The following is a 15,079-nucleotide window of genomic DNA, read 5'->3' as shown; positions in this document are numbered from 1 at the left end:
AAATAAAACAAAGAACATTATAAAATTCCTTTAAAATTTGATCAGATGTATATCTTATAACAAACCTTGATTACTAGCTCTAATTAAGTATCAGATTAATGTAATAACCTATGAAATCTCCCTCCCCCTCTCTTATCAGGGAGATTGATTAGATCTCTTATATAGTTCTATGTTTATTTGAACTTTTCTTTTCTTTTTTCTTCTTTTTTCTGAACTTGTTGCATTGACAAAACACAATGACTACATCCTATTCTTTTTTTTCCCTGATCAATCACATAATTGACTTTGTGTAACCTACACATAAAATTTGAGAGACCCATGAAGTGCTATATGAGACTCTATCTGAGGAATAGTGATAGCAAATTTTAAGTCAAAATCCAAGATGGTTTTACTTATATACATATATCAGACATTTTGTTTTAGCAACACAAATTTTAGAATGATCCAGCCATGAATGTTTTTGAGAAATAGTGATAACAGCTTTTAAGTGGAGTAATCTACCAAATGATTTAGAATTAGATCAGTAAAATAAAAGTTGATCGAAAATAACACTATTTAATATCCAAATTTCTTTGCAGACTAGCAAATTTTCTAACAAGTCTCAAATAAACCATGCACACCTAATTGATTCCCTCCAAGGGAAATCTAAAAAAGATATTTGAAAAAAAAATCCTTTCAAAAATGTCTTAGAAAAGGCCATAATAATCTTAAATTGTAAAAATACAAGAAGGCTACCTCCTGTCATCATTTCTGATATTAGTACTCTCCATTTTGAACACGCACAACTAGGAGCAAAAGTGAAGCTACAAATGTACATAAAAAAGTTGAGCAAGTTTTTCCCTATATCTAAAAAAAAACAAAAAACAAAAACAAAAACAAAAATTCCAATGTAATGCCTGCACAGTAAGTTTGGTGATAACAAGAATTATTACATGAAAACAGATTTTCTATTTTTAGTAAGTGACTTTGACCTTTGACCTTCAGACCTGACTAGTAGGAGATCTAGACTAATAACCAATGCTCTGGCTGAACTGTTGACCACTGAAGAAACTTGCACCAAAACTTCAACAGAGAAATTGCCAAGAGAAGTTGCAAACAAATGTAATATATAACACATGGTCTGACTGAAATGTTGAAGGAACTTTAAATACACCAAAACTTTAACCAGACTCAGGTTACTCTGTAATGTACCATCTAAACAGCAAATCCAGTGATATCAGTGGTATTTTACAAGCCTACACATCACTTCTATGTTGTAATTTAACACCAGTAACTTGATCAGTAGTGAGTATGTAGACTGACCACCACACTAAGTTCGTTTAGTTTAGAATTGCCAAGCTAAATTCTAATAATAGATTATCTATCCCCAGTTTGAAGACATATCCTGGGGACCAGAGACGGGGCCAGTCTAGTTAGTATGTATCATTACTTAATGCTGTTGACATGTAATTTGTAAACTTTGTAAACAAAACACTGCAAACAATGCACTTCAGAGGAACACAATTAACAGATTTGTATCACAAACATATCACTAAATAATACTGTCATTATGCTCACAAGTGTCTATGGTACACAATACTTAATTGGTTTGACTGTATTTGACATTATACATGCATAATTATTGATTCTACCTTTTTTCTGTTGCCCCCGATATGTAGTGCACAAATCCATCCGTTTCAGTGAGCTTCACTTCACTTCCTGTTCCGGATCACAGGTCATAGTGTTGTAATTTTACAACTCAATGATTAGACGTGTGGCAATTCTGGAAAATTATCCTTTATAGTAAAGTTGGTCAACAAGCTATTCTGAAGTGATTCCCCTCTAGTAAACACTCAACAATCACACTTAACTACCCATATTTGTCTTTTGTAGGTCCGCTGAACATTCCTTTCTTGTTATCTGTTTATAACATTTATTGAGAACCTCCACCATTTCAGAACTGTGCTGTACTCGATATTAGATCCAAGGAAAGATATGGAGAAAATACTATGCAGAGTTTCACTATGGAAAAAGTACAGAGAAAAATGAAGACAAAAGGCCCAATGGGCCTGTATCGCGCTCACCTGGCTCTATAGCAACTTTGACGTTGATTAAGGTTATTTCTGCAGAAATTATGCTGATAAGCCATTCTTTTCTAATATCAGCATAGGCTTGGTTTAATTTTCTAGTCCTTCATTCCAGTATACAATTGGACTAGTATCAGGTCTCTTTCCTATCGAGACATCATTGTTTGAAGAATTTAGCCTATTTGACCATGTGATCTTGAATGAAGGTCATGGTCATTCATTTGAACAAACTTGGTAGCCCTTTACCAAAGTATGCTACAGGCCCAATATCAAGTCTCTGGGCCTCTTGGTTATTGAGGAGAAGTAGTTTGAAGATTTCAACATATTTGACCCCTTTGACCTTGAATGAGGGTCACGGTCATTCATTTGAAGAAACTTGGTAGCCCTTCACTCCTGTATGCTTCAGGCCCATTATCAAGTCTCTAGGCCTCTTGGATTTTGAGAAGAAGTTGTCTAAAGGCTACAAGAGGCCCAACGGGCCTTAACGGTCACCTGAGATTTGAAATATTTCAGTTAATTTAATTGACCCTTTTTGGCCCCACCCATCAGTCCTTGGGGTCAGTCAGGGCCAACATGTGCATATTAAGCTGTCATCCCTTGCTGATAATTTTAAGAAAGTTAAAATGAATTCCAATAGACATAAAACAAATGATTGTCAAAGATATGAATTCCCTATATAAACTATCGCAAAGTTTACCCTCTCCCAAGGGGCAAATGTGAAACCCCAGGGTCATGAAATTCACAATTCAAGTAAAACACCATAAAACCATTCCTTCTATGAAAAGTTTTTGATTCTATCTTATATAGGTATTGAGAATAAGATTTTGAAATTTCAGTCAATTTGACACTTTTTAGCCCCGCCCGTCAGCCCCTGGGGGTCAGTCAGAGCCAACATATGCGTACTATCAAACTGTTATCCAACGCTGATGATGTTAACCAGGTTTGAATAAATTCCAATACAAATCCAACAAATAATAGCCAAAAATGTGATTTCCCTATTTAAACTATAGTAAAGTTTACCCCCTCCCCAGGGGCAAAACGCGAGACCCCTGTGTCATTAAATTCACAATTTTGGTAAAGCACCATAAGACCCTTCCATCTATGGAGATTTTTTGATTCTACCAAATATGAGAGTAGAGAAGAAGATTTTTGAAATTTCAGTCGATTTGACCCTTTTTAGCCCCGCCCATCAGCCCCTGGGAGTCAGTCAGGGCCAACATTTCCATACCATCAAAATGTTATCCTATGGTGATAATGTTGACCAGGTTAGAATGAGCTCCAATACAAATCCAACAAATAATAGTCAAAAATGTGATTTCCCTATATAAACTATAGTAAAGTTAACCCCCTCCCCAGGGGGCAAACATGAAACCCCAGGGTAATAAAATTCACAATATTGGTAAAGCACTATAAGGACCTTCCATCTATGTAGAGTTTTTGATTCTACCAAATAAGAGAGTAGAGAAGAAGATTTTTGAAATTTCAGTCAATTTGATACTTTTTAGCCCCGCCCATCAGCCCCTGGGGGTCAGTCAGGGCCATCATATGCATACTATCAAACAGTTATCCAACACTGATAATATTAACCAGATAAGAAAAATTTCCAATACAAATCCAATAAATAATAGTCAAAAATGTGATTTCTCTATATAAACTATAGTAAAGTTTACCCCCTCCCCAGGGGCAAACGTGAGACCCCAGGGTCATGCAATTCACAATTTTGGTAAAGCACCACAAGACCCTTTCATCTATAAAGAGTGTTTGACACCACCATATCTGAGAGTAGAGAAGAAGATTTTTGAAGTTTTAGTCAATTTGACCCTTTTTGGCCCCACCCCTCAGGCCCCTGGGGGGTGGGGCCCATAAAATTCCCAATTTTGGTTGACCTTCAGCCATAGAAACTTTCTGCCAAATTTCATTGAATTTTGTTCAGTGGTTTTGGAGAAGAAGTTGAAAATGTAAAAAGTCTCAGTCTCAGGTGACCTAAAAAGTTTAAGCTGTGCGACTGGCCGCATGCCGCACCACAGTATAAGCTCACTTTTCCTTCAAGCAGATGAGCTAAATAACTGCCTCCTACAAAATACCTTGTGGATAAATTGGAAATTTACAAGAATCAAAACACAATGGGAAGCCTTGACTTATGAATAACAAGAGGCCCATTGGCTTTAACACTTGCCCAAGTTTTGATATATTTTAGCATTTGGTCCCTGGGACCTTGAATTAATGTAATGGTCATTCATTTGAACAATTATTATAGCCCTTTACCCATGAATGCTACAAACCAAATATCAGGTCTGTTGGCCACTTGGTTATCAAGGAGAAGTTGTTTAAAGATTTTGGCATATTTCACCCCTGTGACCTTGAATGAAGGTCAATATCAATCATTTGAACAATCTATAGCCCTTTATTCCAGAATGCTACAAATGCAATATCAGGTTTCTGGGCCTCTCGTTATCAAGAAGAAGTCGAAAATATACATAGTTCCTTATCAGACGGACAAAGCACGAGGACAGACAAAAGGCAATTGCAATAGCTATATAGGTCACTTGGGATTTTGTTTCAGGTGATCTAAAAACAGAAAGAATAACAAGAAAAGGATCTATAAAACAAACAAATTTTATTGAAAATACAATTATAATAAAATCAGAATTAATAGTAAAAAACAAGTATATCCCATACTCTCTACCATGTGACTTTTCAGATGGGTTACAGCTGATATTTGCATTTTTGCAAAATTTTGCTACTTAGCTATCAACTACCAAGTGGAAAAATAGGTCAAACCTTTTTTTGTTGACTTTCATTTTTGATTTTTTTTTTTTTTTTTTAAATTTGTTCCCTGTGAAATTAGTTTAAGGACATTTATACAAACCCAACCAGTGTTTGGTTTTAGTTTTAATTTACTGCATTATGATTTGATTGTACTTGTCACTTGCCTTTGTTTCAATGACAGCATAACAACCAGATTGAAGAAATATATCAGGGGATAAATATTCACAAGTTTTCAGTATATGAGGAATTTTTACTGATTACATGATCGAAAACTGATAATATTAGCTTTCCTATTCTACCACATCTTTAATCATCATAATCAATTTTGCATAATGAAATGATTCTCTTTTCAACATCAAGTTAAATATAACCCCCACCCCTTTTTCATTCATTCACAGTCTTTTTATTCTATTTTTTTTTTATTCTGACAAACACAACCTTCTTAAGTTTAACAAGCACAAAGTTTCATATGCATGATTAATGATACATACATATATAACAACAGCAAAAATATGGTATGAATTGATCGATACAATGCATTTTTAATAATACAGAGGCATGGTGGTCTAGTGGTAGGATAAAGGGCAATGTGACCAAAGGATCGCTAGTTCGAGTCCCTAAAACAGTGGTTTTGTATCCCTGAACAAGATACTTTTCTCTGTTGTGTTCTAGTCAACTCACCTGTAAATAACTATGTGGTAGGGCAGTGCAAGAAATAATGTATGAAAGCCTTTAGTGCCAATATGGTAGCTCTGGCTGTATGCTCCTCAGGGAGTTGAGAAAGAAATCTGCTGGTAACTAAAGGCCCAATCACCATAAATAATAATTTGCACCACTTTGAGATGGCTATAATGTGGTGAAATGAAAATGTTTTCTTTATACACCTACAAACTATTGCTCTCAACAACTTACCAATTATTTCAAAAGACAAGACTGCCAGGGGGAGCACCTTACCATCATGGTATCTATCCTCCTGTCTTCATAAAATGGCTTGATTTGTTATGCTAAATTATAATTTATCAGTTGTTTTAATTTAGAAGTGTCAACTGTAGTGGCCACATTCAAGTTTTTATATTTTTACATTTACTTTGGCAAATTTTGATTTTCTTAACTCAACTGTTGAATATTTTAGTCCCCATGGTTTGCTGTAACTTCTGCATCAAATACTGGACTCAATTCAGATTATAAACACTTTTTCTTTTTCTTCAAAAATTATTTCATGTTCAAAATTGTCAAATTGATGAACTTGTAGGGTAATTGTATCTCCTATATTGCTTTAGGCCAATTTGCTGACTTTTTATCATCTGAATTTCCCTACCTTTGGCACCAGTTATAATTGAAGGGTTCTAAAAACTTTGTTTTGTGATACAGTTTTGTTATTAATATGGCAACTGTAGCACTACTGGAAAAGGGTTACGACCTCAAGATTCTGACTCACTACTGGAAATGGGTCATGACCTCAAGATTCTTACTCACTACTGGAAAAGGATGACAGCCTCAATATTCAAACTACTGATCAGCCTATGTCATCATGGTAAACTTACAGCTGGCTCTTACCAATTTGGATATGGAGAATGTCTCTTTTATTTATTTGGAAGAGCATTGAACTAGTAAACAAGGGGTCCTGGGTTCAATTCCAAGAGGAAACAATGGGAAATACTGACAAAAAGTACTTCATTTTACAAGAACGGCTGTTGCCATTGGAAAACTTTGTAAAAACCTCCCAAGGAGAGATGAAGAACATGTCAACCCTGTGAAATACTCAGTCTTACCACTAAGCATGAAATAATCCTAAATCTGTCTTCTTTTTGAGATTGTTCTTACCTGTCTATGTTTGGTTTATTTATCATCCTATTTACAGTCAGGGTCATTTCAGGATGTGTCAAGATGATCAGGTTTTGGAGGTGAAGGAAAGCAGGAGTACCTGGAAAACCACCGGCCTACAGTCAGTACACCAGACAACTGCCCCACGTAGGTTTCGAACTCGCAACCCAGGGGTGGAGGGCTAGTGTTAACGTGTCAGGACACCTTAACCACTCAGCCATCGCGGCCCCTACCTGTCTATGATATTGTCATAGAAAAGGGCAGTATCGATTGCCTTTATCCATCTTAATCCAAGAGCTTGCATTTTTGTGTAGAGTTTACACCTTTAGAGTTTGAATCATGATCTGGCATTGCAGTTAATTCCCTATCTAGAATTTTAGGGCATTGAGGAGTCTTCTAAGGTGGTTAGAATGACATCTCAAAAGAAGTATTCCTCTGCTTTATTACAATCTTACTATATTCACTTAAAGCTTTTGCTTTAAAATGAAAAAAAACATATCCTTTTTTAAATGGTTTGGAGATGTTCTCTGTGATAAACAGATATTTTCTGGTCACCGTTTCCGAGGAAGTGACAGACATTTAGTTGTCTTTAACACTATCATGTTATAACTGTACAATATGAGCTATGAATGTCATTGCTTTAAAGCTTTTACTGCCATAAAGTGCATCATTAGGTGTTTTCACTCATATCAGTTTCCAGGTCTACCACTATTTTAGCCACCTATCCCCTGACTACACTATTGTATACTCCATTCATTTATAAATTTATTCTTATTGAGCATTCATTCAATATTGCCGCTGAGAAATGTTGTCATTACATCATTAACCTCTAGTAGTTCAATATGGTATAGATCTTAATATATGTAATTATACTAATGCTGTTCATCTTCAGTTCATTTGTAATTACATATTAAAGATAATTGTATGATGTAGTCTTTAGGATGCTTATGAACCGTAAGGCTAAAAGTTGAATTAACACTGAAAACAATGAGTAAAATATAGAGCCTGAAGGGTTTACACCCTTGGCAATAAAAACCGAGATTTCTGACCTCATCCATATACATTTTTATATATTCTATATATATGCCAATGCTTTCTTTCTACAAAAATATATCTATGAAGATAACTTTATTTCTTTTATCTCAACCTTGCAATCTTTCTTTTATAACAAAACATTATTATGAAGGTCATTTTCTAAAACTTCATGTTTAAGTCCTTTCAATGAATAAAACAGACATAATGATATATTGCTGCCCATATTATCAAACATGTTAAAGCACATTAAAACAATTAATTGAACACGAACTTTTTCAGTCAACAAAGTGTCAAAATAATGTCACTGTGACTTCTGCCAAGACTTTCTGTCTTGATGGTCAAATTCCTCCTAATTACACCAAATTAGGGAAATTCCTCCTAATTAGGAAAATTCCTCCTAATTACTCCAAATTAGGAAAATTCCTCCTAATTACTCCAAATTAGGAAAATTCCTCCTAATTACTCCAAATTAGGGAAATAAGATAACGAAAACAAAAGGTAAAATGTTACTTGATGACCAGCACAGTGGATCCTGGAAAATCCTGGCGCACATTGCAGAAAATTCTTTTAGTGTTGTAGATTTATAACAATGTCATAAGGCACACATTACTCTCTGATGAACTAAAATCATTTCACATTAGTCATCTCAATAACTCTGACCATCTTATCCAATGATCGTCTCAATAACTCGGTCGTCTCAACAACTCTGACCATCTTGTCTAATGGTTGTCTAAATAACTCGGTCGTCTCAACAACTCTGACCATCTTGTCCAATGGTTATCTCGATAACTCTTAACAATCCCCGTATTATCCACACAACTGTCTGTGAGAGTCAATATCTATGTCTGTCGCGAAATCGTTGGTTCTAGCAGTGTTTTGCAAAGATTACACCTTCTCCATTTAAACACACTGCATGAGGAATTTTGTATTTCATTCGAAGGTTTTTTAATAGGACAAAAACTCAACTTCCAAGCTACAGAAATTCATGTCTAATGCCCAACATCAAAGATATCATATGGATCACGATCATCATTCCTAATGATCCCCTCATTTTCATCACTTGATTGTGTCGAGCAGCTCTGTTCCAGGCGATGACGTTCCATTATCTCCTGTTTCTTTTCCGCGGAGATCCCTGTTGGCAGTCGTATTTTCTTACCTGTTAGATAAAACAATATGGCTTTAAAACCTATTATGAAGAAGACATCCAATAGAAGTATCATTATAGATAATGTTTGATAAGGACAAGAGATACAAGAGGGAACTTTGTGCCTACCATTGAATGATCTCTATTGGATATATGTAAGAACGATTTTTCTATTTTTCCTTTCTTTCTGCTTTTCCTTAATCATTTGATAACAAATGGAACCCACATATGAAATCTAAGAGAGATCTAAGCTTCCGAAAGTTTCAGAGAAATGTTAGTAAGGACAAACTTCATCTGTGACAAAGGGAACTGACATATCAAGCTTGAGAAATATCTATTCAGTATTTTAAAAAAATAGCAACAACAGTATTGTTTACAGATGGAAGGACAAAGGGCAATTTGAATAGCTTACCATCTGATGATATTTTAGTACAAAGTTCTGATAAAGCAAATATGTTGTTTCATATGACAAAATTCTTTGATGTATACAAAATTTCAAGTCAATATTCTAAAAATGATTTTACCAATGTTAAAAAACAATTATCAACTCTCATTTACTAGTCTCATACACAATATCAACAAACATCAAATTTTAATTTCTAACCAACTGTAAGAAATCTAAAAACAACCCAAGGGAGACAACTCAGATGAGACTCCATTAAGAGTTTATATAAATATGCTCTGTACTTTTTTATCCATGAGGTCCTTTTCAGATTAAATGGGGGTCACTCTGCATAGTATGAATGAATTTCCTGACAAAAGAGGGGTCTATCCTACTGTACATGCCTCAAAAGACTATGGAAATGACTTCAAAGACTATGGAAATGGCTTCAAAGACTATGGAAATGGCTTCAACACTGTAATTCCCTGATTGCCAGCCAGATATAAAATATTCAGTAAAACCTACTTTTCCTGGTTGGACCTGCCCCATCCTCATCACAGTCTTCGTCTTCAGCTGATGAGCTGTCCTCATACCGGTCAAAGTCATACAACAGATTGGCAGGCTGTTGAAGGAAAAAATAAATCTTTAATATAAAACCTTGCATCCTGTAGTCAGATTTATCTCATTATCAGAGACAGTGTGGACTGTCAAAATAAATGTATGTTTATGATTTAAATATAGATATATATGCATGGCACAGCCATAGGAAAGGACATTCCTTATATATAATACACATGTGTGAAATTGGTGGGGCGCGCCCTCCATAAGTTTCGATAGGAGTTACCTCCCGTACAGAGGAACTCGGTGAAAAACCAAGGACAGACGGTAGGCTTGGGATAGCATATGCGAGGAGAAACAGGAGTGAAGTCAAAAGGACAAAAGATGGTAAAAAGGAAAATTGCTTGGAAAGTGAGAACAATGCACAAAGGCTCTACAGAACTGTGAGTAGTTTACCGATGTATGTGTGCGCGATAGTGAGACGTGGCCAGGAGAACACATGGTGATGAACTAAGCACAGGTGCCACACACATACCCCACTTCGGATATATGAACACTTGTGTTATCCACTTGTAGATATTATCTATTATGTTACTTGTTATATCACATGTTTTGTTTGTATAAATTTGTTGAAACCAGCCAAAGCCTCTGTTATCACTCGACTCAGCGAAAGCAATGCTACCACAGAAAAGATCCCATAAAAATCTAAATTTAATTCGTCAAATCATCTGACATTGACGCCTAGTGGTCCAAGAAATTGTAAAGCATAGTTTTGTGTATGAGTTTAAATTCTAATGTTCAATTACTTGTAGGACACATCAGCTAAATTGTATTAATTCACATCAAATCAAAAAGCTATGTTAATCTAAAAATTCTAGTTTATAAATCAAATATTAATAAAACATCATCATTGAATGTGTATGGTTAAGTTTGTACCAGAATCAAACAATATTTAATACCGGATACTGTCTTGATTCTCAGTCCAAATTGATAATAGTGTTACCAAAGACTCTATTCTCTGTCACAAATTGATAATAGTGTTACCAAAGACTTATAATTTCTCGTATTATCCTAGCTTTTTGATTATGATTTTTTTTTCAATCCATGGACTCCTTCCATTGCCTTTGTTATTTTAGCACTGTAACCATATGTGGTATTGTAAGGCTAATTTTACACAAGGATAGCATGAACAAAGAAAAGAAAGTCCAATACAAACAGAAAATGCACAAGACTCAGTTTTACATAAAAAGAATTTCAAAATTGAACCTAGAGTCCAAAACATTTATTTAAGAAAGAATTAATGATGATTCGTGTATTGTTGCAGGATATACAACGAGGACGAGGATATTTTGCAATTAATTAATAACGAAGGCCTGAGTTATTAATTAAAATTGCAAAATATCCGAGTCCGAGTTGTATATCCTGCAACAATACGCGAGACAAAGTTGATTATTTCTATTCTACCATGTACTGTTTAGTTCTGAGATCGACCTCTTTCTAATAGAAACACAGCAAGGAAACCCAGAGAAAACCTTGTAATTTATTTCTTGAGTATTGCATTATTTGTTGATGAAATATACAGGCAATGCAGTACTACGATCAAGAGCATCTATCATATGGCATTGATTTTAAAAATTAAAAAAAAAAAAGGATAAAAAAAAGAAAAAGAAAAAGAGGGGGCCTCCGTAGGATTCGAACTCGCGTCGTGATAAAAATTTATTGAAAGACTAACCCATTAGCCCACTCGGCTATAGTAACCTTTTATAAAACGGGTGAATATTAGGTATGTAAAATTGTAACAGCTGTGACTCACGAGCGTGTATTATTGGCACGAGCTTGGGTTATTGGAAAATAATACATGGTTTTAAACCAATCAAAACTGGCATTGCATAGCAAACATTGTAGAATGTAATTTAACCTTAAAAGAGGAGTTGAAAATATTGAATATCAAAGCTGGAGTCCTCAACTTTAGAATTCATTACCTTGGCTTTGAGTTTAATGAGCCGAGGCCAGCGCCCCTTCTGGTTCTTGCGTAGGACGATAGTCACTTCACCAGAGCTAATCTTCACCTGACTGCGGGCTGGTAGGATGGAGTCGTATAGGATGTACTCCACTGAGTAAACCTTACCATCCACCAATGCCCTGTGGAACATACAAACAGATTTCCCTGATTTCTCAGTATGAACGTCAAATGTTGAAACATACATAGCATGCAGGTTTATAAAAAAATCATATCATTTAAATATTTATTTTCAACACTATGCAATCACCTCAAAAGACAAGAATTACAAATTATGTAATATCATACCATATGAACAAATACTGCCCAAATACTGCCAGATAGTTTACAGATTAAGATACGGACAATCTGCAAGGTTTACAAGTGCAATCAATGATTGCGAAAGCTCACCGGCGGCAGCAATCACACTATGCATTCATTTTTCATGTATGTATAAGCATGTCATTTTGAAATTGTATGTCACATAATATCACTCCTACACCTATAATGGATGTATAAACCAAATAAGAAGGGAGTGGACTTACAAGCTTTCCAAAACTAACCCCCGAAATTTTTAAAGTGGGTTTATGTGCCATACGACACCAAATGCCCTGTGGAACATACAAACAAATTTCCCTGATTTGATACAACCCCCTTTGCAGAGTTACTAATAAAACAAGAGCGTTGGAGACCAGCATACCTCCTCTACGCCAAACATGGTTTTTTCCAATAAATCAAATTAAAATATATAATTGGAATGGTTTCGCAAATTGCATTAATAATATTTATATTGTTACTTGATCAGATTATGCTTTGTGAATTCATGCAATTTTCGAAACCATACCAATTTATATATATTAAATTATTTATTGACAAACATTCGGGAGACAAGCTATCTGTTGTAGATTAAATGAATATATAAATACAAATGTAATTGCTTTTGGACATATTTCTTCAATTTTTGACAAAATATTATCCTAATGAGAGTTGTCTCCCTTGCAAAATGTGGACCGGTATAAATTGTCTATTGTGAGCTTTTTCACATTGTTTTTTTTTCAGTTTCACCCCAAGAAGGGATAGTGTAACTCCATAGGGACTCTTTTACCAAATATCAGCACCTAGTACAATCATAAAGTGATGTGTAAAATAGCTTTCAACATTTGCACAAAAAAATATTCAGTTAACTCCGGCAAGGGATAGTTTAACCCCCACAGGGAACCTAATACCATGTATTACTATGCCTTTCAACACTCACAATATGAACTAAACACAAAGTCCAAAGATTTAAAAAACAAAAACAAAAAAACACAGATTTAAAAAGAAAAAATCCAATTTTTTTTTAAAGTTTTACTCCAGGAAGGGATTGTCTTACTCCATAGGGACTCTATTGCCAAAATATCAGCACCCTAGTACAATTATAAAGTGATGTATTAAAACCTCTTAACACTTGCAACAAAAACTTAACGCAGAAATATTCTAAGTCCAAAAATTTGAAAATTCTGTTTTTTCCCAAAAAAATCTTTTAGTTTAACTCCGGCAGGGGATAGTTTAACCAAGAGGGAGTCTCTATTACCAACTATCAGCACCATAGTACAATTATAAAGGGATGTATTAATTCCTTTCAACACTTGCACCAAAAACTTAACGCAAAAATTTTCTAAGTCCGAAAAATTTTCAAAAATCTGTTTTTTTTCCAAAAAAATCTTTTATTTTAGCTCCGGCAGGGGGATAGCTTGACCCCCACAGGGACCATATTACCATAAATTACTATGCCTTTCAACACTTGCACCAAAAATTTAACATTTGGAAAACCAACGCCGACGCCGACCCCGGAGTGACGACATAAGCTCTCACTCTTCTTCGAAGAGACCAGCTAAAAATCATATCATTTAAATATTTATTTTCAACATTATGCAATCACCTCAAAAGACAAGAACTACAAATTCTTTAATATCATACCATATGAACCAAATACTGCCCAATACTGCCAGATAGTTTACAGATTAAAATACGGACAATCTGCAAGGTTTACAGTGCAATCAATGATTGCGAAAGCTCACCGGCGGCAGCAATCACACTATGCAATCATTTTTTATGTATGTATAAAGCCATGTCATTTTGAAATTGTATGTCACATAATATCACTCCTACACCTATAATGGATGTATAAACCAAATAAGAAGGGAGTGGACTTACAAGCTTTCCAAAACTAACCCCCGAAATTTTTAAAGTGGGTTTATGTGCCAAAATTTTTTTTTTTTTTTCTGCATGATTTTGCCATAACATCAATCCTAGACCTCTAATGAATGTATAAACCAAATTAAAAGGGTGTGAGGTGTATACTTTTGGACTTACAAACTTTCCAAAAACTTACCCCAAAACTTTAAAGTGGGTTTTGGTGCCAAAAAAGTTAAGTCCACAAAATGGTAAAATGTGAAAAAGTCACAATATTTTTCTGCACGATTTTACTATAACATCAATCCTAGACCTCTAATGAATGAATAAACCAAATTAAAAGGGTGTGAGGTGTATACTTTTGGACTTATAAGCTTTCCAAAAACTTACCCCAAAAACTTTAAAGGTGAGCTAAAAATCTTGTTGGAAGGTTCATAACTTTAATACCTCTACAATGAGATATGTATGATAAATTTGACGATATGTTCCTTAGATTAGATGATGTTAGATAAGATAATGCTACACACAACTTCATAAACTAGAACCATCATTACCTACAGTACCAATATGATAAAGTCCTTAATATGCTTTTTGTTTGTTTGCTGGGTTTACAACATACAGGAGGCCATCCAGAGTAATTAGGGAATAGAGTCTTGCTCAAGGACACAACCACGACAGCACAAACGGGGTCGTTTCTCAGCTTCTCGAGAAAACACAAACCGACACTGGTAGGGAGCGTCGAACCACACATCTCGGACCTTCATCCGAGATTACTTGGCCAGGGGTCTAAGCTCTATCAGAATGAGCTACCGTGACCCCCCCCCCCCCACCTAGGTATGTAAAACATAAAACAACAAGGATAACAGTTTAAATCAACCTAACATGTTATAATCCTGCTGCAATATATCATTTATCTATGTATGACCTTGTTCTCCAGCTATAACATGCTAGCTCACATAACATCTACAGTCTACACTGTCATATTACCTGAAGGTGACCGAATTCTCCGTGATTTGTACAGGATCAGACTTCGGGTTCACGCCCACTACTTTAATGCTGAGTCGGACAGTAAAGATATTCTCCGACCACAGCACTTGTGGCAGGGATGCTAAACCAATATATTTACC

General features: G+C 35.2%; 3 protein-coding genes across 8 annotated transcripts in view; all 3 read right to left on the bottom strand.

Annotated features, from left to right (window-relative positions):
- LOC117338084 overlaps positions 1–15,079 on the bottom strand; it is a 41,034-nt gene that overhangs the window by 23,817 nt on the left and 2,138 nt on the right. For 5 of the 6 annotated variants that reach the window (XR_004534960.1, XM_033899278.1, XM_033899276.1 and 2 more), the window contains exon 1: positions 1,632–1,713. The exons of the other annotated variant lie outside the window; for it this stretch is intronic. Coding sequence is in view for 2 of the 5 variants with exons in the window: in XM_033899278.1 (XP_033755169.1) it covers positions 1,632–1,671 (40 nt within the window). In the remaining 3 variants the exon portion in view is untranslated. Of the gene's footprint in view, positions 1–1,631; positions 1,714–15,079 lie in introns of those variants that run through there. 6 annotated transcript variants of the gene reach the window in all.
- Positions 7,135–15,079, bottom strand: part of LOC117338082 (putative ATP-dependent RNA helicase TDRD12) — a 113,838-nt gene continuing 105,893 nt past the window's right edge. The window contains exon 51 of the transcript XR_004534959.1: positions 7,135–7,708. The gene's annotated coding sequence lies outside the window, so the exon portion shown is untranslated. The remainder of the gene's footprint in view (positions 7,709–15,079) is intronic.
- Positions 7,703–15,079, bottom strand: part of LOC117338558 — an 8,670-nt gene continuing 1,293 nt past the window's right edge. Inside the window, exons 2-5 of the mRNA XM_033899917.1 lie at positions 14,940–15,060; positions 11,761–11,920; positions 9,746–9,842; positions 7,703–8,850 (exon numbers count right to left, since the gene is read on the bottom strand). Of these exons, the coding sequence (XP_033755808.1) occupies positions 8,684–8,850; positions 9,746–9,842; positions 11,761–11,920; positions 14,940–15,060 (545 nt within the window). The 3' untranslated portion in view covers positions 7,703–8,683. The remainder of the gene's footprint in view (positions 8,851–9,745; positions 9,843–11,760; positions 11,921–14,939; positions 15,061–15,079) is intronic.

This window comes from Pecten maximus, chromosome 11 (assembly GCF_902652985.1).
Source record: "Pecten maximus chromosome 11, xPecMax1.1, whole genome shotgun sequence".
Lineage (NCBI taxonomy): Eukaryota > Metazoa > Mollusca > Bivalvia > Pectinida > Pectinidae > Pecten > Pecten maximus.
Note: the sequence above shows the minus strand (reverse complement) of the source record. Positions and strands in the feature narration are given on the sequence as shown.